The sequence below is a fragment of the Rhineura floridana genome, chromosome 12 (genome assembly GCF_030035675.1).
Source record: "Rhineura floridana isolate rRhiFlo1 chromosome 12, rRhiFlo1.hap2, whole genome shotgun sequence".
Lineage (NCBI taxonomy): Eukaryota > Metazoa > Chordata > Lepidosauria > Squamata > Rhineuridae > Rhineura > Rhineura floridana.
In genome coordinates this window covers 26,844,368-26,871,327 of record NC_084491.1, presented here as the reverse complement: position 1 = coordinate 26,871,327, position 26,960 = coordinate 26,844,368, and the positions used below count along the sequence as shown (strand labels likewise).

The 26,960-nt window shown below is 45.3% G+C and overlaps 1 protein-coding gene across 4 annotated transcripts in view; it reads right to left on the bottom strand.

The window, feature by feature from the left end:
- Positions 1-26,960, bottom strand: part of ROBO4 (roundabout guidance receptor 4) — a 98,375-nt gene that overhangs the window by 7,089 nt on the left and 64,326 nt on the right. For 3 of the 4 annotated variants that reach the window (XM_061593010.1, XM_061593011.1, XM_061593012.1), the window contains exons 17-19: positions 20,399-20,638; positions 8,095-8,501; positions 1,399-1,659 (exon numbers count right to left, since the gene is read on the bottom strand). In XM_061593010.1, the coding sequence (XP_061448994.1) occupies positions 1,399-1,659; positions 8,095-8,501; positions 20,399-20,638 (908 nt within the window). Of the gene's footprint in view, positions 1-1,398; positions 1,660-7,382; positions 7,460-8,094; positions 8,502-20,398; positions 20,639-26,960 lie in introns of those variants that run through there. The other variant, XM_061593013.1, reaches the window with a different exon arrangement.

Sequence of the window (26,960 nt, the reverse complement as noted above, 5' to 3'; positions counted from 1 at the left end):
CCCCAGACACAGCTACTTTTTAAAGGGAGGGCCTAAGGCAGGCTCTGTTAGGATCCTGGGACCCTGGCAGCTGTCTGACAATGCCACATAAGGATGCCGGGCCTGTTTCCAGACTGGCCAGAGGACATAAGAAGAGCCCTGCTGGATCCGGCCAGTGGCCCTTCTAGTCCTACATTCTGTTCTCACAGTGGCCAACCAGATGCCTGTGGGAAACCGGCAAGCAAGCAGGACCTGAGCGCAACAGCACTCTCCCCTCCTGTGCTCTGCAGCAACGCATTCAGAAGCATGCTGCCTCTGACAGCAAAGGTAGAATCTAGCCATTGCGGCTACTAGCAACTGATAGCTTTATCTTCCATGTATGTGTCTAAGCCTCTTTTTGTTGTTGTTATGCGCCTTCAAGTCGATCACAACTTTTGGCGACCCTATTAATCAGTGACCTCCAAGAGCATCTGTTGTAAACCACCCTATTCAGATCTTGTACGTTCAGGTCTGTGGCTTCTTTTATGGAATCAATCCATCTCTTGTTTGGCCTTCCTCTTCTTCCACTCCCTTCTGTTTTTCCCAGCATTATTATCTTTTCTAGTGAATCACGTCTTCTCATTATGTGACCACAATATGATAACCTCAGTTTCATCATTTCAGCTCCTAGTGATAGTTCTGGTTTAATTTGTTCTAACACCCAATTATTTGTCTTTTAAAGCCATTCAAGTAGGTGGCTATCACTGCCTCCTGTGGGTGCGAATTCCATAGTTTAACGGTGCACTGTGTGAAGGAGGAGTTTCTGTCCTGAATCTTCCAACATTCAACTTCACTGGATGTCCACTAGAACTCGTGGTCATCCAGAGCAGCTGAATGGTAGAAGAGGCAAAAGAGGACAGAGATCCTGCACCTTTAATACACAAACCTTTAATACATGAGGAACTGCACCCTCCACATGCTATTGGACTACAACTCCCATCAGTCCGGCCCATTGACTATGCTGGCTGAGGCTGATGGGAGTTGAAACCCAACAACATCCAGAGGGCCACAGTTCTCCATCCCTGCTTAAACAGTACAAGAGGGTCATTTCGGCAGGTGTAGCTTGTCATGCAAGCGACATCTGGTGAAAGATCCCCTTCTGTAAGGTACTAAAAGTGCAGGAGCCCAGTCCCCTTTTGCACCTGGGTCCACTGTGCCTGTTCCACATGTAAGTCAGGCTTATCAGGTAACAAGCACAAAATCCCATCACCTGCACTGGAGAGACAACACAGTACGATCTAGACCTGATGGCTCTGGCTGGCTCAGCTGCACATTTCAATGTAGCAAAACTCTGGGCGGGTCCCCCTTCTCAGTGACTTTAGTCCGACAGCTCCCCCCCCCCCATCCTGATCAGCAGCCAGTCCTCAGGCCAACACTTGCCCTTCATTCCCTGCAAGGCAGGAGTGGGTGGCTGGGTTTCTCCCAGCGCTGCTGCTGCCTTTCCCTTTCCCGACTCTGGAACGGCGCTCCAGTTCTCAGCCTGCTGCGTGTACTTGGCTTCCATCTCATCCACCCAATCTGTGCTCCACTCCCACGCAGGAAGGGGCTGTGATCCGGGCTTCTGCTGTGCTCCCTCTGAGCTTTCCAAGGATGTGCGTGGTTGCAGGAGTCCACTGAGAGGGGATGCTGAAGGCAAAAAGTCTGCAAGGAAGACGGACAGGCAGATCATCACCCGTTTAGGTGCACAAGGAGGCAGTGATTTCATCAGGACATAGGATGCTGCGGTCTACAGAGAGAGTCAGGCCAACTAGTTCAGCAATGTCTATACTGAACGGCAGTGGATTTCCCTTCCAGCCCTGCCTGGAGATGCCAGGATTGAACCTGGGACCTTCTGCATGCAGAGCAGACACTCTACCAGCGAGCTATGCCCAGAGCTCTCCCAGGGATCCTATTGAACTGTGAAAATGTCATAGCAGCCAGATTCAGCCACACCATTCCCTAGTATAGCTCAGACAAAGCCACAGCTGTTTGTTTGGAGTGGAGAGAAGGGAAAACACTGGAGGTGTCGCAGAAAAGCAAAACAACATTTAATGTCGCAGGCAACAAATATCACACATTGGGGTTTTGTATTAGTAAAATCGGGAATGACTCGACCACAGTCTTCATGCTTGCGATGCCTAATGCAATTCCCAATCCCCGCTTTGCACCCACAAATATGTGTTGAAATGGTAGGCCAATAAATTGTTTTATCCCTCCGACTGTGAATGTGACACAGTGGTTTGGAAGTGCTAAAGTGTGTGCAATCTGTGCAAGATGATTGAATATGCTCCTTTAGATGCTTGCTTTGTTTGGCTTGTTGGTAGGGATAGTGGGAATCCAGGTGTAAGCAGAAAAGATGGAATTGATATGAGCCAGGGTTTGGAGCACCTTTCCTACAAGAACTGCTTAGAGATTTGTTTTTATAGAAAGTGAAATATAAATTTTATAAACAAAAGAATAAAACAGAGGTAGGAAACTTTTTTGGTTCTGTAGACCAGATCCATGTCAGATCCTAGCCTCGCGGGCCAGATGAATAAAAAAACAATGACGAGCAGCGCAATCCTGTCCATATCTACTCAATGCAGCTTGCCCACGGCATCTTTAGCTGGCGCTTGTCACCCAGGAGACACAAGCAGGGATTTGAACTCACAGACTCTGGACTCCCAGCCAGGCTCTCCTCCCCACTGTGCTAGACCAGTTTTCTAGCTGCTGCAGAGGGGGATCCAAATGCCACCACCACAATTCAGGCCTGAGGCAAACCACTATCTCCCAGCCTGTAACACAGGGGAATAATAATTCTAGCCTATCTTACATGGTTGATACAAAGACAACTGAAACAACTCAAATGAAGCACTCACCCAGGCTGGAGGGGAAATGCTAGACATATTAGATATTTCGGGTTAAATGCAGATCTTTATATTTACTTTAATGCAGAAAAAAATGTGCTTGGATGCAGAATGTAGATGTTCATGTGCACAGCTGCATGACGAAAGAGAAGGAATCACAAAGTAGACCCAGCCCTTGCACTGAATTCCAAATAGATGCGGATACATTTTGATGCAAATGCTTGGCAGGGCAAAATCCAAGGGATAATTAATTTATAGCCTGGAAATGTAGGAATTTCTGGCAGCCGAAGGAACAGGAAGACTTTGCAGTCCTGCCGCAAGACTATTTATAAGACGGTCATGGGGAAACAGGAGAGAGAACACATAGCAGGCAGACCCATAATTTCCCTCAAGAATTTTCAGGATACACAGCTGACCAGGGGCATAGCTAGGATCTGGGTACAGTGCCACGACACAGATTTTCATATGCTAATTTATATGTACAGATGTAAATTTCAGTTGAATTTTAGAAGGAAAAAACACTCTGATTCTTGCTGTCAGGGCTTACTCTGAACAATGAGCTGCCAACAGGATTGTCTAGATGTCTTGTGTGTGGATTGGGCCATATGCCCTGCCCATAATCTATTGGCATGAACTGCTGCTTATGTATATATTAATATTAAAACAAGACCTTTTAAAAAAGCAAGCCTTGTCCAACATCTAACATGACCACTCATCTTGTCCAGCTCTTGCATGTACTTACAAGCGAGCAGTGACTCAGCTGGGACGTTGGGTGAACATCACCACCCCACCATGCCCTCCACTGCTGACATACCCTTTGACAATTGAGATATGTGTATTTTAGGTCCCACTGTATCCTGTTAATTGTAAAGTATTTTAACTGCTTTTAATCTTGTATTTTTATAATGTCTCTGCAATATCTTTGGAACCTTCCTGAGAGAGGGGGGTAAGAAATTTATTATTATTATTATTATTATTATTATTATTATTATTACAACAATAATAGCAATAACAATAAATACCACCACCACTACCATACACAAATGATAGCAACCCCAAATCAACACAATCTGTGCCACAACAGGAAAGGTGGATACCAGTGTGGTGTAATGGTTAGAGTGTTGGACTATGATCTGGGAGACCTGGCTTCGAATCCTCACTCAGCCATGAACCTCACTGGGTGACCTTGGGCCAGTCACTGTCTCTCAGCCTAGCCTACCTCACAGGGTTGTTGTGAGGATAAAATGGAGAGGGGAGAACCATGCTCACTACGTTGAGCTCCTGGAAGGAAAGGTGGGATATAAATGTTATAAATAAATAAATGGCTGGAGTCTCACTGGCCCTGTGCTTCGCAGTGCATTGTTTGCAAAGCTTTTACATTTTAATTTTAATTAATTACATTTTGATTACATATATTTTAAACACTTTTTTAAAAAGAAGGGAAGGGCAGAAGATCTGAGGCCTGGCAGAAAACCCATGATCAGCCTCTAACAATGTCCCTGCTGTTGCTAATCCCCTGAGTGTCTTGGAAGGGTGATGTCAAATGTAGAAATCTGGCTGGAAGCCAAAAGGGCCTGCCTGGATCAATCCTGCTAAGCCTTCACTACGGAGGCCTGCGTGGAAGAAAAGGGGTTATCTGGCTCAGTAGCTGACAGAAGCTGGAAGAGGTTCAAAGGAATCAGGAAGGAGAAAAACATATCCTGCACTGCCTTTGAGAGGAAGGTGAATGGGAGCCACAGTCTGGCCATTTGCTCAGGGATTTTTCAGCATGTTTGTGGCTGGAAGCTCTTTTCCCTTCTGCATTCCCCCCCTCTTTGGCTTGCTCCATCAATTTTGTCATTTACGGCTCTCAAAGTTTGCTATACAGGAAGAAAAACTGGAAACAAAAGACTCATTCTAATGGTAAGGGAGAATTACTGCAGCGATAAATCAAGCAGCACTTTCCTGGCCGTCTGCCTTATTATGAGGAGCAGAGATTGAATGGAAGGGCCCACAACCTGAGCAGGAGATACAAAATAAATCAATTGGGCTGTCGGCTCCACCGGAGAGGCTGGATCACACTGTGCGTACAGCTGAACTCCACGGTCCCACAGTGCATTTCCGGAGAGGGCAAGACTGGGCTCACACACCTGTAGAACTGGTTGTCACCTGGCTGGGCAGAGTGGTGAGGAGTGGCCACACTACTGCAAAAAAGGAAATGCACCTCCCCCCCAAAAAAGAGAGACAGCACTGTTTGCATAACATCTGCATATGCTAGAGGTGTAAAAATGCATATTCAGAAAGAATGGCTGTAATCAAAATAAAAATATGATGCCAGAAAATCTGCTGGGATCTTTTACGGGGAAGTTAATGGACTAATGATGATAGGTTGCAAAAGGCTGAAGTATTAGAAATCCTCTTTAGGATTCCTGTGTACTCATCACAGCGACTAAGTTCACCCAGATCAACCTCCTTTCTAGTCCCATCATCATGATCTCATTTGCATTGACAAAAGGCCAAACTAGATGTGATGTTAAGCAAAGGATTGGCCCTTGTCTGCTGGGTTTGGTTTTTTTTAACTAAATAGCAAATGCACAGGGGAATTTGGACTGGGACCGTGGTGGGAGGGGAGAGAGAAAGGCCTTTTTTCTCCACTGGGTCCTAATTGGGGATGTCAGAGAATTCCAACAGAAATGGGAGTGGAAATTGCCAATGTTTGCTTATTCATCCAAAGCCTGAAGAAAAAATCAATCCAATGAATACGATCGGTATTTGTTTTTGTTGTTCAATCTGCAAATGATGCATAATTGATTACTTCCCCCCTCATTGGCAGGGCATTTTCTTTGCATTGAAAGACATGGTGTGGAACAACATAATAACAACATAATTAATTATGTAATTTTTTTCCACAGTGGACAGAGAGCCAAAAAGAGTTTGTCAGAAGCAGAACCGCAGCAGAACGGAAACAGTGCTGCATGCAACAAACATTGGTCAGAATGGAAATCAACACCTTCTACACCCCTAGCCCTGATCAGGATTCCCTGCACTAGAAATCCAGCAGGTCAGCTCAGAACCCTTCTCCCTAGCCTGCTAGTTTTCCATGTGCTTGATGTTAGTCCTCAAGAGAGAAGCATAAGCATGTAGCCACTTGCCAAGCTTGCCAGCATTTTTTTGAAACACAGAAATCTAGCCAGGTAAAGATTTGTTTTTAAAAAAACACTTATTCCAATTCCAGGAAATACACCTGTAATTTATTTATTTATTTATTCATTTATAGATTTGATCAGTTGTGTTTCACAAGTATTCTGAAGGCCTAAACCAAAATCTAAATCAGATTTCAGATTCCTTTGAGTGAGGCTCTTCCTAAAGACTTAAGAGCAGAATCAGCACCAAAAAAAGGTGGCAACCCTATCCCCTACTAGCTGCTGCGTGGTATATTCTGAGAAAAATAAATGCATCATGCGTGTCAGTTGCACATCTATCAGTTGAAAATAATCCTGACCCAAGGACTGTCTCAGAGTAGATGGTCCACACAAGAGAAAGTGTTGGCTTACTGAACCAAGGGGTTGCATAGCAAGGTCACCCATCAACATATCACCCAGTAGTTTTATTTCAGTGTGCTTAACTGAACAGCACATAATTGCACTAAAGTGTATTGCATGCTAACTTCTTTAACAAGCAGGAAGTGCCAATTTTGGTTTAATTAACTCTGCTGTAAAACAGACACACAAGTATAGCCACCAGGCAAAGATACAAAACTTTCACAAAGATACAAAAAAAGAAGTGTTCATCTTGCCCCAATTTTGAATGATGCTGTCAATTTCTGAGAAATTAAATACCTGATGCCATGAACAAAGCAGAGGCCCATCTGCCCTACACATTTAAAGCATTATCATACCACTCTAAACAGTCATGGCTTTCCCCAAAGAATCCTAGGAACTGTAGCTTGTTAAGGATGCTGAGAGGTATTAGGAGACCCCTATTCCCCTCACAGAGCTATAATTTTGAAAGTGGTTTAACAGTCAATCCTTCTTTGCCAGGAAACTCTGGGAACTGTAGCTATGTGAGGGAATAGGTGACTCCTAACAACTCTCAGAGCTGTTAATAAACTACAGTTCCCAGGATTCTTTGGGGAAAGCCATGACTTCTTAAAGTGGAATGATGCTGCTTTAAATGTACAATGCAGATGCACATTTCAGACCCCTCTGAACACCAAATGACTCTCCCCCAATTATTTTTAAGGTGGAAGGAATCATAGTTACTTTGTCCCATAAGAGGACACAATTAACCTCCTTTTTTAAAAACAGGCATGTGGCCTGCAGGGCTAATTTGTTTTGTTTTGCTCTGTATCTCTATTTTACAGCACAATCCTATACATGTCTACTAGAAGAGAAGTCCCATTGAGTTCTGTGGGATTTACTCCCAGTAAAGGGGACACAGGATTGCAGCCTTCATTGGGTGTTTTCCTTCCCGAAAGTGTCTTTATGTACAGATAATCAAATCAAATCTATACTTATAATCCATAAAAAACTGATATTATATGCCAAATATAATTTTATGTCTTTATTCCTCATTGTTTGCATTAGTTTTATATTCACATCAGAGCAGCTGTAGAAGGCGAAAGTTGAAATGTTTTGCTATAAAAAAATAACAATTTTGTTTTAGTCACTGTAATAAATATATGCAGGAGCCAGAGCAAATGTGTTTGAAGTGCTGTATGCAGCTTTAAAAATAGTCTCAGACTCTTTCTCATACATAGCTTTACTTAATATTTCCTCTATTATTCTCTTTTACAGTGTTGCCAGTAATTCCAAAGGCTGCACCTTATTTTCCCGGAACAAAACAGAAATGGACTACTTTTCAATAAAGGTTTTCATTCTGTCTGCCTTAATTGTGTTTTTAAATAGCTGTCATTTTTAAAATCTGCTCTTCTCTGACTTTATTGTTATGTTGCTCACTTATTTGTGGGATTCATTTTTATTATTATTTTGATTATGAACTTAGAATCGTAGAATCATAGAACCGTAGAGTTGGGAGGGGCCTACAAGGCCATCAAGTCCAGCCTCCTGCTCAATGCAGGAATCCAAATTAAAGCATACCCAACAAGTGCCTGTCCAGCTGCCTCTTGAAGGCTTCCAATGATGGAGAGCCGATCTGGGCATTTTTTGTTAACGGTGCCTCATTGTAATAAATAAACAAACATATAGTACAATGACATTCTGGGTTTGTTACAAGATCTACTCAGGGAAGGGAAGGGAAGGGAAGCTGTTACCTGTCAATGCCTTGTCAACTTCCCGCGGAGTCAGCCCAAAGCAAAAACTGTCCACTGCTACTGCCAGAGCTTGGGCAAAATTGGCGTCGACAAGGAAGGAGCCATCGGAAGAGCTGACCAGGCTGCAGCGTGTGCTGGTGCCATTGTCCTCTGAGACAGAGCCCCACCCATTGAGCAAGGAGCCCCCCAGCGAGGCATCATCCTCACTCAGGCTGGACGAAGAAGTCCAGCGGAAACTGTGGAAGAACTTTGTGGAATGACAGCCACCTTCCTCCTCCATGTTGGGGTCGTCGTCCTCCACAGCACTGTTTTCTGGCAGCTCAGAGGGCAGCGGGCTGCAAATGTAGCCATAGGTATGAGGTGGACAGGAAACCCGAGGGAGAGCAGAGGCGCTGCCATTTTGCTGCCTTGGGAGAAAGAGGGAAAAGGCAGCATTAAAACTGAGAGTTCCAAGCAGGGACAAACGAACAACATCAGTTTAGCATCTAAAGACCAAAGTAAATGTGTGATGTTAAATGCATATTAGCATTTAGGGTGCAAGTGTTGTTGTTTTTAATGCAAATAGCATCAGCTGTGGGGGAGGGGGGAATAGAGATTGTTAGTAGAATTGCAGCAGGTGAGGAGGGGCAGTTTAACTCTTTCCTCCCTTGCTGAAGTCCTGAAGAAAAGTGTCCCGCTCCCCATTTTACATTTTCCTTGTAGGAAAGATGTTCCAGCTAGGGTTGCCAGGTTCCTGGCCTGAGACTGATCCTGTATCTTTAGAAGAGAAAGTCAGCCAAGTGCAGGTGTTCTTGCAACACTGTAATGAGAAAAACCACAAGGTGGAATTCTTCCTTTCCCCTGCACAACTTTTAAAGACACAGAAGACCTCTTGGTTGCCAGGCCCGGCCTCCAAGAGGTCTTCTGTATCTTTAAAAGTTGTGCCGGGAGAAGGGAGAATTCCACCTTGTGGTTTTTCTCATTACATTGTTGCAAGAACACCTGCACTTGGCTGACTTTCTCTTCTCCTAAAGATACAGGATCACTCTCAGGCCAGGAACCTGGCCACCCTAGTTCCAGCCCTCTCATCATTTTGGTCACCATTTTTTGGGTTGCCGTATCTGTCAGAATGCCTGGTTTGAAAGGTTAAAAACTAAAATGGTTTTGAGGCAAGGAAATGTGTGTGGGGGAAACATCTTGCCTGAAATGGGGCCTCTGAGAGGCCATGAGATTGCAGTTCTCACAGCTGAAGCTAGTTAATTCAGCTACAAGCAAGAACACCTGCATATCGGTTGAGACTGGTACTTCAAGGCTAATCAGCCTGGGAAGGCTGGTGAGTGTGTGGCCGCTAGGCATGAAAGCTCCAGAAGGTATCATAATGAGAAAGCCCTCTGATTGGCTAATTAATTCCTGGCTGTTGCTGGGCATTTTCCCATAAGAATAGAATTCAGACCTTAGCCTTTGTTCCCTAATGTTCCTTATGATTCTTCAGTGGTTTCTGGTGCTATCTGTGTTGGGGTTCCATCTTCCATTGGCTATCCAAGTTTTTGCATCTCAGGGGAGATGTGGAACCATGTCCAGGAAGTGACACTGTCTGTCAGCATCCTCTTCCTTAGTGTTGCCCCTGTAGACCCCAGCAATGAGGAGGATTAGGGCAAAGTTAGAATGAGTGGTCCACCTGTCATTGGCTCTGGATCACCCACTGTTGAGCCTCCCTGCCTTCCGCCCCGCCAGTCTCAATGGGCACCAGCCAGCACTGCTATAGGGCACCCAATTTAACCAGCAGTCTTCCATCCATGAAATGACCGAACAGATGTCATCTTAAGCTTCAGTGGTGGTGCAGTGTCCTGCATCCTCAAAGCATTCCCTGTCTGCCCTATTCATTAACTTGCTCCCTTTTTTTTCTTTTTGCTAAACACACACAAAATGCCTGACAGAGGCAAATTGCCCACGCTGGAACTCTGCCAGGGATCTCTTTGGTATCTGGGCCAAAGTGGAATGTTGCTGCTCATCTTTTAAAGAGCATTTCAGGGGTGGGGCGAAGAAAGCTGTCAGCTCTGCCTGAGACAACCAGAAAGGGAAACCCGCAATCCAGAGGTCTTCACTGCATTTGCAACTTGTTCGTGTGACTCTTCATTTTAGGGATACATTGAGCCAGTTAAATTACAAGATAAATCTCAGTAAAAATAAATAAATGAATAGACATAAAATCTTAACGAGACTAGTGCTATTGCAGGCATGGGCTTAGATCTGTCATCTCCAACCCACTCCCCCCCACATGTCCTAGCATCTTTGTTCTTCAGTCTGTTACTCTCCACAGTTGACATGTTTACCCAGGCAATGAATGCTGCCACACTAAGGATGGGCAAATCTCTCCGTTTCTCTTGGGTTCTCATGTCTATCATCTTAATTTGAGTTCTTCACTTTTCCACAGCAGATTGCCATTTCTTTTTTAAAATGCTCAGTGAAAATCAGTCAGCATGTTAGCGCTAATTCCTTCTAATAAACACATATTTGTATTAAATTTCATCTAATGTACACGTTTTTGCAAAGCATTTTCTCCAAACATAATGCAAAAGTGTTGGTTGGTTGGTTGGTTTGCATATATATGCATTTTTATGGAGGCTTTGCCCTAGTATATGCATTTGTGTACACTTGACTTCTGGAGCAGTGCATTGCAAAATTCAGAGAAGTGTGAATTTCAAAGGATGGCCGCATTAGCCAGTGTGGCGTAGTGGTTAAGGTGTTGGATTACGACCTGGGAGACCAGGGTTCGAATCCACACACAGCCATGAAGCTCACTGGGTGACCTTGGGCCAGTCACTGCCTCTCAGCCTCAGAGAAAGGCAATGGTAAACACCCTATGAACACCCCTTACTGTGAAAACTCTATTCATAGGGTCGCCATAAGTCAGGATCAACTTGAAGGCAGTCCATTTCCATTTTTCATTGTTTTGGAAACTGAACTAAGTAAGTTCACCTTGAGATGCAAAACTGAATCTAATTTCCCCCCCTCCATGCCTATGGCACACATACTACTACTACTAATAATAATAATTTAATTTGTGGGTCGCCTATCTGGCCAATGGCCACTCTAGGCGACGTACAACTTAACAACAATACATTACATCATAATAAAATACATCATAAAATACAATATAACAATAAAACAATAAAACAATTCCAGTACAGAGTAGGGCAGTTCGATAATTTTAGACTCTGAAAAATAGTTGGGGGGGATGTATTTTTAGATTCTCCAGCCCATGGACCTAACTAGGCTTGCTACGCCTCTCCATTTGGCCTGGTAGGCCGTTTTGGCCTCTATAATATGAATGGTAACATGAATTACTTCACTCGCTTCAAAATGTAGAAAGCCAACCTTGCTGCCTTTAGGGACCTTTTTGCTCATTGGGGCCCTGGGCATCTGCCTTAAAATCCTGCCTCGACAGCACCACTGCACAGCTCTATAGGATGTAATCCAATGATAGCGCCACTATGAGAAGACCTGTTGAAGTTAATGGATGTGGCTAACTTAGGTTCATCCATTTCAATGAGTCTCCTCTTAGCAGAACTTAGCTGGGTGCATTCCGATGCATTCCTTCAGTTCTGACCCACAGGGCTGTTCTATTCTAACCATCGGCTATATTAATACCCTTCAAAATCCCCACTGAAAGCAGATTTGGCAGCTGTTGATGGAGGGTTTTATTGCCAGTTTGCAGATGGATCGTGGTGACATTCCAGGAGATCATTCATGTGGCTACAGGACTCAGTTCTTTATATATGCCCGGCATAATGTATAGAGGTATGTATGCATAACTACTGGTTTCTTGCCCCTTCATAATCGCAACTCCAATCTGAGCCTTTCCCAAGAGGCTGGAAAACATTTTGCAGGCAGCCCTGAATGCAACTGACTTAGCATCAAAAGCTGTGGTCAAGCCACATCCTGCCCTAAGGCTGAAAGGTTTCAGAAAACAGTAGCCTAGCATTAAAAGGAGGGCGAGGCAAAATACATGCCGTGAAACCCACCACTGAGGTGAGTGTGCACATCAAAAGGCTTGCTAGGTTGGGGCTCCTCTTCAGAATGAAGGGGACTAGCAAAATTGAGAAAAGGGGCCAAAATCCTGCCAGTCCTGTCTGCATTGACTCCCATTCCCTGAATAGGAACTTTGTGAAATTACTATGTGGAGGACCTAACTATAATTTCCATGGTTAGCAATCACATTGTCAGGGGTTTTTCCCCCCCAAAAAATAAATATTGAGCATTGAGATGGAGGCGGGGGTTGTCTCAAAGGCAGCAATAGGAGATACATACATTTAAAGTACGTTCTGTCCCCTCCTCCCAAAGAATCCTGAGAACTGTAGTTTGTTAAGGATGCTGGGAACTGTAACTCTGCGAGAGGCAAACTACAGTTTCCATGATTCTTGGGGTTGGGGGAAAGAGATGGAATATGCTTTAAATTTATGGTATGCGGGCAACCACCATGCAAGGAGGATTTTTACCTAGGCTACAGCTGGGAAGGGAAGGCTTGAGCTAGATCTGTGCTAATTTATATGCACATGCACATGCACATATAGTATATAATATATAATTTTTATACACACACCCCAGTAATTTGGTGGGTGGGAATGAATAATGACAAGAAGGAAATGTCTCCAAAATTTTACATTACCTTACTGAACCTTACTCCCCTCCAATTGATTTCACCCTGCTTTAAAAAAAAACTCTTCCTCTGCAGCTTCCCAATGGCCACATTTGCTGGAATACCTTGGGAGCAGAGGCTCCATGTCAGTGGGGCAGGGGTCTTGCCCAGCCTGCTACCAAAGATTCCTAAGCAGGACATTGACCTTAGGAGCTTCTGTGTGCAAAGCATATTTGCTAGTACCGTGGAAATGCAACCTTAACAGTAGGTGTGGGGAACCTCAGTACCAGGTTCTGAACGTGGTCCTCCAGACATCTCTGTCTGACCCTTGGGACCCTCTCCAAGACACCCTCTTCTCCCTGGGCCACACCCCTCATCCACTTCAGCATCTTGGGCAGCTCCTTGACAGTTTGGACTAAAACCTGGAGTGGATTCCAATGCCCCACTGACATGGAGCCACCACTGCTTGGGAGCAACCATATGTCACATCTCATCACATCTCTCCCAAGGCATTCTTGGAAGTGTGGCTGGTGGGAAGTAGTGCAAGGCCCTCTCCACAGCTTCCCACTGGCCATATTTCCTGGCAGGAGCTAATAAGTTAAGCAGAAGCCCTCTCCTGAAAACTTCAGAAATGTCTCCCACTCGCTAAGAAACCAGCAGAAAATCACCTCCTCTTTTTGCAAATGAGAGGCATTATCAGAGTTCAATGATACATTCCAGCCAGGAAAAAGTAGGGAGTGTAAGGGGTGTGGCCTGAGGAGAGGGGGGTGCAGCCTGGGGAGAGTCCCAAGGGCCAGATAGGGAAGTCTGGAGATCCACATTTGGACCCTGGTCCTGAAGTTCCCCACCCCTGTTGTAAGGGCTGTATTTCCAATGGTACTTGAGAATATACTGTTATGTGCACCCCAGTCTCTGAGGGGTGAGAGACTACCAGGGGTTCCTATGCTTTAGCCAGGGTTTGGTTTCCTAGGAATGAAGGTCAGCGGAGACTGTGGTGTCTTATAGGAAACATGGGTTTTATTTACACATACATACAACCTGAGTGTAGTATGGAGGGGTTCACAGCATTAACAGTCCATCAGATCTTGCTCCCCATCGCTCATAGCTTTGGGGGTTCAGAGAAAGAGAACATGCCTCTCTGTGTGTCTTTCTAGCTTCATCCCAAGATTAGACAAAACAGACACACACACACCAGCCTCTCCTTGGCTCCAGGATGGGAGGGAGGAGTGTCTCTCTTATCAAAAGAGTTCCAACAGCAACAGGATCTCCCTTCCCCATCCCTTTGGATCTGCATTTTGACCACTTAATACACCCATTAGCTCATAGGCTGACTTGGCTAAACTGTTAGATTAACAAAGGAAACTAATCTGGCCAGTGGATAGGGATGGTTGAGAATTTTGATTCACTTTGCATTTCAAGCAGAATTCATCAAATTTGTAATTTCTAAAACAATATGAGAACCGAAACACAGCCATCATCCGAAATTTGCATTTATTAGAATTTTGGGATGCAGTTCACCAACTAAACAACATTTACAAAAATGCAGATATTGGGGAAAGTGTGCATAAAAATTAATACACGAATGAAAATAATATGCAGAAAAGGCATAAAATGATGAGAAATGGCTTGCAAAAATGTGTACCTTTGTCAAAACTGCCTACAAAAATGTGTTTATTTGGAGAAATTCGCACTAAAATGGTGGAGAATTTTCATGAGGATTTTTTGAAAACAAAAACCCGCAGATTGCTGTAGAAATGTAAAGAACTGAATTTAGCGTTGGAGAAACTTGGAGAACCAAAAGAGACAGATCTTTCCATCCCTACCAGTGGAGCAGGTTTCTTCCATCGCAGATGCCACTTCCAGATTCAAGGCTACAGGCTTGAAGGGGACCCACAGAAACCATCCATCTCAAGCCCGAATCCCATAACAATACTTTGCACACAGAAGCGCGTAGGTTCAAGATCCTGCTTAGGAATCTCAGGGAGCAGGCTGGGCAAGACCCCTGTTAGTGGCTCTGGAGATCTGCTGGCCATGGACAAATGATGGAGACGGGCCAAGGATTTGCCTGCGTATAAGGCAGCTTCTTATGTTTGTCTAGCTGAGGCTACACGAATCCCAGACTCTTGGCCATAAGGGAGGCAGCGTGCATACCAGTTTTTTTCCACACCACAAGAAAAGCCATGACTTGGAGTTGGGAGGCAGGGCAGTTGGCAGGCAGGGCTGGCTGAAGCTTGTTAAACACTGCTGAGAACATATTAAGCTGGCAGGCGGATGGCCCGCCTAGGCTCAAAATGCAGCTGTAATTATCTTAGTGGGATCAATGGGCTTCCTGTAAAATCAGCAACTCCATGTCCCAGCCCCAATTACAGAAGTGTAAGGAGTCAGCCTTGCGGGGTGAGCCATCCCCAAACTGCAGAGACAGCAGTTACAGCACATTAGCTAATTGCAGCCAGCGAGGCTTTGGCTGGCAGCAGGATGAAGCCAGAGCCTGATGTTAAGTGCAGTTCCCACAAGAGCAAGGTGGGGACCGGTACTGCAAGCCCAGGAGATCTTCAATCCACCCTGATCCCTTGTCTGTCTGTGAGGATGTAGCACAGACCTTGGTGTCATTCCCTTAACGAGCCAAAGCAGGGAGCCCAAGTGGCTCGTATGTCCTGCATACATGAATATTGTCTCAAAGGGCAGAAATTCAGTTCAATTGGGATTTCTGAAACAAAGCACGGATTGAAACACAGCCATCCCGAATTTTGCAAAGCAGTTTTCCAGCCAAGTAACGTGTACAAAAGTGCATATGCTAAAGTGTGCATATAAGTGAAAATAATGTACAAAAATGTGTTATTTGTGGAAATTGCTTTGCAAATATGTGTATAATAGGTGAATTTTGCACTAAAAATGCTGACAAGGATTTTTCTGCAAAAAAGCAAACTGATGTGGAAATGTGCAGAATTGAACTTAAGACTGGAAAAATGAGAAACTGAAATGGTCAGATTTGCCTCGGTACTATATGAGAGTACCCCTGTGCAGGGCTGGTCCATTTCAGTATAACTTATGGAAAGACATTCCCAGGGGATTGTAACAATTGTAAGAGCCAATGTGGGGTAATGGCTAGAGCAAGGGTGGTGAACTTTAGTTCCCATGAATGCTGAATTCCTTTGAAGAGGTGTGTGGGTGTGGGTGTGTGCATACACACATGTGCATGTCAGGGTTGCCAGGTCAGAAGCATCCCAAACCCTGAGATTTCAGGGGTGGACCCTAGTAATGTGATAGGACCGTGTCCTAGTAATGTCATAGGGGCAGGCCCCACTGATGTCATTAAGCATGATACATTAAGCATTAATCACAGTTGCTTGGAGCATACCACTAAAAAATAACAACACTCTGATTGGAAACAATGATAGAAATCTTAGCTAAATGAGGGTGTTCCCAGATCCAGCTGAAGTGACGGGATCTTTCCTTCTCACCTGCTTACAGAGCCTGGGTAAGGATAATTTAATCTAGCCTACTTGCTTCTGGCAAGAAGAGTTTAAGTGCCCTCAGGCCAGGCCAGTCACCAGAAGGCCACTGCAGGAAGAAAAGCTAGTATTATGGAGATGTTAGATGGGAGCACTCAGGAGTAAAGATAGATGTCCCTGACGGCTGCAATTCTAAACACATTTACTAAGGGACTAAGCCGCATAGAACTCAACAGGACTTACTTCTGAGTAGACATTGTTAGGATTGTGCTGTTGGTAAGGCTAGGAATCCTCTGCAACGATATCCATATCAAAGCAGGGTTGTCAACCCCCTGCCTGGAATTCCCTGCCTACCTTTTAATGTAGCTGCTCCCAACTTCTTTACAGACTTGACCCTTCACTGCAGAGAGGTTTGAGAAATGAATTAAAAAGATTCTCTACTCTTTCCTGTCTACTCTGTGGGCTGCTATAAATTCACTTTGACAACTAACCTAATTCCAGCGAGCAATAATTGATAGAAAGAAAACTACCTTTACAGGCAGTAGATTGGGAACAACAGCAATTGAAGCACACTTACCAGTATGTGAATTCTCTTTTACCACTACTGGCCGAGAAACAAACCATTATGCAAATAACAAGGTGCATCATCAGTGGGTTTAAGGGAGTTGAGCTCACCACATGGAACCACTGTTGTTGCTTCTATGAATGTAAGGGAGTAAGGTCAGAGGTAAATGAAATGCAAATTTAAAAAAATGAACGCTGAGTCCGGAGATTAAGGTGACTCACCTGGAGACCCAGAGAGGACCCCCAAAAACCAGAGTCTCCGGGCAAAAACTGGAGACCTGGTACTTTGTGTGTGTGTGTGTGTGTGTGTGTGTGTGTGTGTGTGTGTGTGTGTGTGTGTGTGTGTGTGTTAGAGAGAGAGAGAGAGAGAGAGAGAGAGAGAGAGAGAGATCATTTATGGGTGGAGCTAAAGCCCAAAGTGGGTGGAGCCAAACAGAAACACACCCCATTATCTCTCAGACACGTACATACATATTACACACCACTTTCACACTTGTCTGTCTGTCTAGACATTACACAGCACACTTTCCCTCTCTTTCACACACAAGGGTGTCCTGAAAAAGGGACTCTCCTTTTCTAACTTGGCTTCCTTGCTGTGCACTTAGAAATGGGAGGCAGCGCAGCAAGCTGGCCTCAAACAGGGAACTGCCTGGTCTCCACTTATTCTGTGGGTTGCTCAAGGGTGAGTTAGGGCTGATTGCAAAACTGGGAGGGATCAGAGGAAAGGTTTGATGGTCTAGTACAGAGGTGGGGAACCTCAGGCCTGAGGGATGAACGATGCCCTCCAGGTCTCTCTCTCTCTCTTTGGACCTTGGCACTCTCTCCAGGCCACGTACACCCTCTGCTCAGCCCACACCCCTCACTGGCCCTTGCTTTGAACCCTTGAATGCTTTTGCCTGGCTGGAATGTTTCATTTAACTCTGATAATGCCTCTTGCTTGTGTGGCTGGAGGATACATAAGAACATAAGAAGAGCCTGCTGGATCAGGCCAGTGGCCCATCTAGTCCAGCATCCTGTTCTCAAAGTGGCCAACCAGGTGCCTGGGGGAAGCCCACAAGCAGGACCCGAGTGCAAGAACACTCTCCCCTCCTGAGGCTTCCGGCAACTGGTTTTCAGAAACATGCTGCCGCTGACTAGGGTGGCAGAGCACAGCCATCATGGCTAGTAGCTATTGATAGCCCTGTCCTCCATGAATTTGTCTAATCTTCTTTTAAAGCCATCCAAGCTGGTGGCCATTACTGCGTCTTGTGGGAGGTGTGTGTGAATGTGTATAGAAGCTAGCCTACTGGACACAGGTACGACGTATATGTGTCGCTCTGTTATAATAACAGAAACCAATATAGACACCTGTTGAAACATATTGGCAAGCACAGCTAAGCCAGCATTTTTGTACAATAATCCAAGAGATGGTCCCTAACTATCAGGGACCATCTCCTAACCATTAGCTCCCACTGATGAGACAAAAACCAACAATTTTGGTCTATTAACCAGCAATCCACTTCACACACAAATGGCCAGCCAATAGCCCTAATCACCATCACATCACCCTCACCACCACCATCATTATCATTCTCTGCTTGCGTCCTTCCCAAAGACTTCTGGCTGGGCAGTGTGGGCGACAGACTGCTGGATTAGACTGACCCTTGCTCTGATCCAGAAAAGCAAAAATGATTTACTTGGGCATTAGAGCAGGCAAGTTAAGCATCCCAAGAGCTGATTATGGACATACTATGTCAAAGCAGAGCGGAGAGGTCAACTCCTTAATAGCTTGAACAGCAAATACAAGTAAAGGAAGAAACATTTCAAAGTTATTAGCACAAGAGCAGTAACCTTAAAATATCATCAGTATGAAATATCTTAATTTGGGGCATCCTTAGAAACATTGTCTGACTGAATCTAGCTATTAGGATAGTTTTCCCCATGTACATTCAACATAATGAACTGCAGTTAATCATACTGCACTTCTAGGATTATGGCTGTGTAGATATCATACATTTAAAGCACATGACTTCTCCCCAAAGAATCCGGGGAACTGTAGTTCACACCTCACAGAGCTATAATTCCCAAAGTTTCCTAGGAAGAGGGACTGACTGTTAAACCACTCTGGGAATTATAGCTCTGGGAGGGGAATAGGGGGTCTCTTAACAACTCTCAGCGCCTTTTACAAACTGCAGTTCCCAGGACCCTATTATATCACTGTTTAAAGTGATAGAATAGCGCTTTAAATGTATGGTGCAGATGAGGCCTAGCTTATACAAGTGCAAGTGCTGGTGAAGCAATAACTTTTCAAAGTGACCCATAAGTTTAGGTTGGTGGCATCATTGGAATCATAATACTAACAACATATAATTCCATCTCTCCGTTGATCAGGTTGTAAGTGCCATTGCTCGATAGTGGGCTTAGTTTCCTGGGAATAGTAAGATAATGGACAAGCTCGTAAAACAATGAGCTGCCCCTCCTCATAACATGCCTATCATGTTCCCATCATTCCCTCTATCTCCGATGTTCAGGTTGTGAGTGCCATCCCTTAGGTAGCCAAAACAGCAACACCGACACGCAAGAGGGAGGTATTAGAAGACGCGGAGGAATCCTGAGGTTTGCAGAAGTTCAGAAATCTGGAGGGGGAGCTTTAGGGGCTGGGACCCTCAAAAGCAGCTCAGTGAGTAAGCCCCAGAACACTGGCAGAATGTTGGGGCAGGAGATGGAAAGGCAGATGGAGGGAAGGATGGAATGGGGTTTCCTGAACACCTGCAATCCACACTAGAAGGAGCTGGCAAGTTTGGTTCTCCCAGTTTCTCATTTTTCCAATCTTAAACTCAGTTCTCCACATTTCTGCACCAGTCTGTGATTTTTTTTCAAAAAAAATTCTCATGAACATTTCTCCTAATAAATTAATTTTTGCAAGCAGTTTTGACTAACATAGCACACATTTTTGCAAGCCATTTCTCCCAATGTGGTGCATTTTTGTATGCTGCTGCACTAATATATTCATTTTTATGCACACATTTACCTAATATATGCATTTTTGTCAGCACTGGTTGGTTGGAGCACTGCACTGCAAAATTCAGATGAATTTCAAAAGACGGCAGTGTTTGGGTTCTCATCTTGTTTTGCAGTTTGAGGGATTCGCCTTGAAATGCAAACTGAATTGAATTTCTCTCCATCCCTAGTCCACACTGTAACATTTTGTTGCAGTCCCACTTGTAATGTTGATACAGTTCTTTGAGAATTCAAAGTGCTGCAGCTCTGCAGAGTAGCCTGAGGGAGGGGGCTGAGGTTAAGAAAAAATGGCTTGCCCAAGGTCACCGAGTGAATTCATAACTGTGGAAGGATTGGCACCAAGCTTCACTCTCTTCACCAATATGCTATACTGTTGATCAGGGACAATTACGCGAAGGGGAGGACCCAAAACATCCTGTCATAGATGGGCAGACTTGGAAATAAATCTCACTGAAAGCAATGCCATTGCTTCTGAGTATATACACTTACCACTAGGCTGTTAATCTACCGCTTTTGGATATCCAAAGGTTGGCATTCAAAGGGCTGCTTGTGCCTCCTGCAACTGGTAATGTTTGGTGAGGGAAGGAGAGAAAGACTGACTAGGGAAGAGTCGCACATCTGCATGGTTTGTCCCTGGGACACTGCACTGTGTGAACTGCATTGATTTTACCTTTGATGCTCTGCCTCCTCGCTGAGCTCCAGGTACTCGGCCACTTCCTCAGGGGTTAGAACTGTCTCTCTGTCATCATCAATAGACACAGAGATTAAGGCTGCAGAAAGATGGCTGTAAGGCAGCGTTGGGAAGGTGTGGCTTTCTTCCAGGGATTCACTGGTTGCCTGCAGGGAATCCTTGTCCTGTTCCTGGAGCACCAAGTCCACAGGAGGATCCATATAGCAAGTGCAGGTACACCTGTGAAGCACATATTATTATTGTTGTTGTTGTTGTTGTTGTTGTTGTTATTAAATTTCCCACCCAACAGGAGTGCAAAGTTGCAAACATAAACACTAAAAACATTCTAAAACATCTTAAAAACAGACTTTAAAATATAGTAAAACAAAACATCTTTTAGAACTTTGTCAAAAAAAAGCTTTAAAAACATCTTAAAAAGCAATTCCAACACAGACACAGACTGGGATAAGGTCTCTACTTAAAAGGCTTGTTGAACGAGGAAGATAAAAGGCAACAGAGATGGTGCCTGTCTAATATTTAAGGCGAGGGAATTCCAAAAGGTAGGTGCCACAACATTAAAGGTCCACTTCCTATGATGTACAGAATGGACCTTCCGATAAGATGGTATCTGCAGGAGGCCCTCACCTGTAGCACTCAGTGATTGATTGGGTATATAAGGGGTAAGGTGTGCTATGAGTGAGCAAGAATTCTTCTATCTCATATTTTTAGTGTAGTAGAGAAGCTATGGAAAATATCAGAAAGCAGCCATCCCTTGGCTGCATTCCAATCATGTCCCTGATGTGGTTTTATTTGCATTGGTGCAAATGCATGATTGTCTGGAGCTATACAATAGCTCACTGTCACCATTAGTCTGACTGCAATGCAGCCTACGCCAGCTCATTCAAAGACGAGAGACTGGTAAAAGAGTCCTTCAGTACTCATGTTGTTTCTGCTGAAAGACGAATGATTCCTGATGCACCTGCTAAAAGAACAGAAGTGTCATCTGTATTCCCCATTCCTAGATCTATTCTAAATCATGCAAAAGGCCACCCTTTCCTGCCCATCACAATGGGGACATGTGGAGGGACAATGCTGAAGCAAACTTGCACAGGTGGATCCAAATTTCTTTAAACCCTGGTGTCACAAATTGGTGTCATGCACCAAAGGGATGTGCCAAAGATCCCTTTGGTACAGCCCTTTGGCAAGGGACCAGGAGAGTGCAGCAAGATTGTGTATGGACAGTGTGTTCTCAAGTCTGAGGAATCCAGAAGAGAACTGTGACCTATTTCCCACAGGAAACAGTTCTTTCTCTCCAGGTTCTTTCAAGACTGTTCTATCCCATGATGCCACCTTCTACCCCCATATTTGTGCGGAGGTCCAGAGCATCATGTGTCTTCGTCAGCCTATGCCCTGGCAAAACACCTGCTGTGTCTACAAGGCAAGCCCAATATCTGGCACTCCAAGCAAAATCTTAAATGGCCACTCAATGTGCCACAAAGTCCTCTTCCTTCCAGCAGACCATTTCTCAACTGGAGACATGCCAGGCAAAGCCAATTCGTTCAGGGCAACTGTCTAGTGGTTAGATCAGGGGTGGGGAACCTCTGGCTCACGGGCTTAATTAGGCCTGCCAGGCCACCCCATTTGGCCCACCAGGCATTTAAGACAAGCCACGTCCAGCTGCCCTACACCTGACATTATCTTTGATGTCAGGTTTGGGGCAGGTAAAACCTGGCTCAGTCGAAAAGGGGACTGGCAGCACCTGCAAAGTCCTATGCAAAACGTTGTGCACAGGGCTTCAGTTTATGACCGGTTTTGTGAAGCCCTTTGCAAAGCACTCTGCAAAACTGTGCAGTCTTTCAAAGTGTTTTGGAAGGGGCTTTGCAAACACTGGCAACCAGCTGATGGTTGGGTCTTGTGAAACCCCCTGCAAAGCACTCCACAAAACTGTTGGATCTTGCGGAGCACTTTGAAAGGGGCTTTTCAAAACCCAACATTCAACTGATTGCTGTGTGTTGTGAAGCCCCTTGCAAAGCGCTCTGCAAGATCCATGTAGGCACCTGGTGTCATTTTGATGCCAGGTGACTGACAGGTGGGCAGCCCCGCAACACCTGTCAAACTTGACCTGAGGGGTGGAGAAGGCCCGCTGGCCAGATCCAGTTCTTCACCCCTGAGCTACGCTGATGGCAGGCTGCAAAGTGCTGCTGACCCCCATGCACCCCCCCACCCCATGCCGGCACAGCAATCTAGGCAGCTGTCTGCAACTGCCCGACAACAAAAGCAGCTGCCTATTGGTGGGGAACTCTCCCCTCCTGGGCGTAGCACCAGTTTTCTAAGTGACTGTCCTAGTTGCATCCATCGCTCACACCTTATGCCAGAATGTCTGAGTGATTTCGATAAATGAACTAAGCTCACTCCCGTGCAGAGCGCTCCTCCATCACTTACAGAACAATTCCTTTGCCCTTCTCTCCCCTCCCCTCCCTGTCACCTCTGCTCGGCTAGTGACAGCACCCACATCTTGCATGTAAATAGACAGTGTCTGCCACCTGCCACCTGCATTTTGGATCCTCTCCTACTCTGACAAGGTGTGAGACAAGAGGAGACAGTGAAAGGGGAGGAGAGGAGGAGGGAGGGAATGGCTTCGCCTCCATAAGACACCCTGAATTATAACCGGCAAAAGGGGGGCTTGCACAAGCCTGCAGGTCTTCATCACAAATGGGGAGGGAAAGGGGATAACATGGAGTAGAGGAATCTAGGCAGGCATCTGAAGCATAGGACACAGGAGAAGCAGGGGTGTAGTCACCCAGGGTCACAGAGGGTCATTACACCCCTTTCTTTTTTGGGGGAGCAGGATCCCAGCCAGGGCCTTGTGTATGAGCCAGTCAACATGAAAGGAGAGTGTGTTTGCCACTGAGATGAGTCCTTGTCCTTTCACTGGAGTCCATCAGAGTGAATGGAGGCGAGTCATCCACTGAGAAGCTAACATACAGCCTCCCCTTTCGTGCTGATTGGCTCTTAGGGATGTCTGCTGTAGTGGAGTGTAGATTCAGAGGCAACATGAAAAACAAGGGAGATGAGGGAAAGTGGGAAGGGGGTGTGGCTGTGAAGGGGCATGGCTGTGACTATCATGAAAGGACCCCACTCTTCTGAATTTGCCACTACACTACTGATGGGAAGGGACCACAGCTCAATGCCAGTGTACACACTTCAGAGGTTCAACTTCCTGGCATCTCCAGATGGAGGATCTTAACAGAGATGCCCATATGCTGCATTCAGCAAGTGTTCAATATCTGTGTACCACTACGTGTGTACACAAACAGCTGAGCTGTACACTCGTACAGTTATTTGCATGGAACGTTCTACAAGTGTACCGTCAGCAAGCCTGTGTGTGTACACAAGAGTTGAGCTGTAGCTGAGGGGTACAAATCAACACTCTTTCATGCAAACACTTGCACACATATAAAGACAACTTGTTGTACAGTGTGAATGTGTGAACAGGCCTAATGCCGCAGCTTCCGGCAAACCATTCCAAAGCATAGCAACACATTGCTAATGCCCCCCACCCCCCTGCAAACAGATTGCATGCTATTGAGTTTAGGGAATTCCGCAGAGAATATCCCATTTCTAACCATTCTGCCTCCATCTCAAGGCCAAAAGGCACTCTAGCAAAAGGTGCCTTGCTCATTGACTCTTTAACCAATTCAACGTCTATCTCTTCATTCATTCATACTCATTTCCTCCTCTCTCAAAGACAGTTCAGCTGTCATAAGACTCAGTTCTGGAAGGCAGGGCACCAAGCATTGATAAATCAGACTCCCCTTCTGAGAGATGCAAGAGATCGTGCCCTGTTTGAAATGCAAAAATTAACCAGTGCTGAAATCTGCTTTAGTAGTACTCACTTCTGCATTAAGCAGTCCATTTGTATGCTGTTTGTGTGCCAACAGTTCTTTGCAGAAGTTCTTAATCTCCCCACAGTCAAAGGCTCACTCCGGCTAACTGTGTTTCCCCTTTGTACAACAAAGGCTATCCTCTTAGGAGCTGTTACGAGCCTCCTATAAAGCCATTACATTTCCCTTTGTTTCATTACAAGTACATTTGAATTAACTGAACAGCAAGAGAAATGTGGTCACTTATGTAAGTTTCAGCAGGCAGGACTTTGTTTTTAAGCTTGACTCTGCTGTAAGGGGTGATCTGGTTAAAGGAGAAGTGGGGAATTCAGGCCCCGGAGTGGGTGTGAATGTGGCCCTCCAGGCCTTTCTGTTTGGCCATCAAGACTCTCATCAGGTCACAGACCTCTCACCAGGTCTGCTTCGGGTCCGTTTGCCTGGCCGGAATGTGTTGTTGAATGATGATAATATCTCGTGCTTGGCTGAATGGAGAGATGTGGTAGGTATAGAAGCCTCTGACTTTTGTTGTTGTTAATATTAATACATTAATTGTTGTTGTTGTTATGTGCCTTCCAGTTGATTATGATTGATGGTGACCCTATGAATCAGCAACCTCCAATAGCATCTGTCATGAACCACCCTGTTCAGATATTGTACGTTCAGGTCTGTGGCTTCCTTTATGGAATCAATCCATCTCTTGCTTGGTCTTCCTCTTTTTCTACTCCCTTCTTTTTTCCCAGCATTCTTGTCTTCTCATTATGTGTCCAAAGTATGATAACCTCAGTTTCATCATTTTAGCTTCTAGTGATAGTTCTGGTTTAGTTCATGGTAAGCGGTATTCAGAGGGGGTTTACCATTGCCTCCCTCTGAGGCTAGTCTTCCCAGCTGGCTAGGGCCTGCTCAGCTTGCCTCAGGCCTCAGCTTGCTGGCCCCTTCCTTGTCCTCAACTGCCAGCTGGGGAGCAACTGGGCTCCTTGGGACTCTGCAGCTTGCCCACGGCTGCAGAGGTGGCAGGGCACGTAACCCCTGAGCCACTCCCTGTGGGGGTGATCTTTAGCTGGCCCTTGATGCCCAGGAGACATGAGCGGGGATTTGAACTCACAGACTCTGGACTCCCAGCCAGGCTCTCCTCCCCACTGTGCTAGACCAGCTGTTAGAATTTGTTCTAACGCCCAATTATGTGTTACATTAATTTGTTACATTTGTTATATTAATACATTAATTAATTACATTTATATCCTGCCCTTCCTCCCAAAGTGAGCCCAGGGCAGCGAACAAATGATAAAATGCTACGAAACATCTTTAAAACAAAAATGTTGAAAACAATTGCAATACATATGCACACTGGGATAAGGTCTCTATTTAAAATGCTTGTTGAAAGAGGAAGGTCGACCACTGAGCTACAGCCCTTTCCTAATTAGATGAGGATTGCCATGTGAGTGTCAGGACCTCTGCTCAGAGCAGTAGCCTCCAATGTGAGGGCAGCCGAATCCATCAGCCCAACACCACGGTAGGGAAATGTGAGGATCCCCATCCTGAGCAGGAGTCTGGGTTCTCACTCTGATTCAGAGGGGCTGGCTCCATCTATCAGTACAGTGGTCATGAAGAGAAAAACTCAGACTCCAGCATCTTGGCCATAACCTCTTAGCCCAGCAGATCAGGAGCGCTGTTGTCTTAAACCCCAAACTAGGATCTCTAGAGCCCATATACCCATGAAGTCTGCATCTGCCAAGGAGATCAGCCTTCTCTGCACCAAGCACCTACATCCCCATGTCAAACCATAAACCACCCAGAGGTGGAGTAGTGCTAAGCTCCGAGTCAGAGGTCTAACCTTTTAAGTCTTCCATTCCTCAAGTATAGATCCTGGAAGAAGTGACCTGGCCTAGTGCATAAAAGCCTTCAGTCCACTCTCAAACCTTGGCTATGCACACACTAGTGTCCTTAAAATGCAGCAAGACCATTTTGTCTGGGTGCGGTTTGAAATGAACCCGCACCAGGCTGTACACACTTGATTTAATTTTTTATCATATTGACTCCATGCGTACACCAGTGGACGGAGCAGGGTGGCGATGGCCAAAGTTTTGTAACCAACAAGACAACCCACTTGTCTCTCTCTCTCTCCCACCTCCCTTGCAGTGACTTGCTTGTGCCATCTGTGGATGTCCCCAGATCTCACTTTTGGGCGAAGGGAGAAGAGCAACGCTCTGGTGCTTTATAGCTTAGGACTAGATTCTCTCTTCTCCAAAAGTTTTAAAGTAAAAAAAAGTCAGCAGCTGAGGAGGTGAGATGGTTTTGGAGCCTCTGGGGAAAACAGAAAGGAAACGGGCATCTCCATGAGAGGACCCGTGTGAAGGGAGCAGTCAGGAGAGGCCCTTCTCTCAGTCCCAACACCTTCACAAGCGTGATTGGTGGGGACATGAGATAGGGCCTTCTTGGTGGCTGCTCCTAGGTTCTGGAACTTCCTTCCTAGGGAGGCACGAATGGCCCCCTCCTTGCCATCCTTCCATCTGCAAGTAAAGATTTTTTTATTCTGACAGGCTTTTGGGATAGAAAGTGTTTAGGATTGGGCTCTACAAGGTTTGTTTTATTGTTTTATGCCATTATTTGTATTATTTTAAAAAAAAAATTTAGTATTTTAAGTGCCTGTTTCATGGTTTTAAGGTTGCATATAGTTTAAT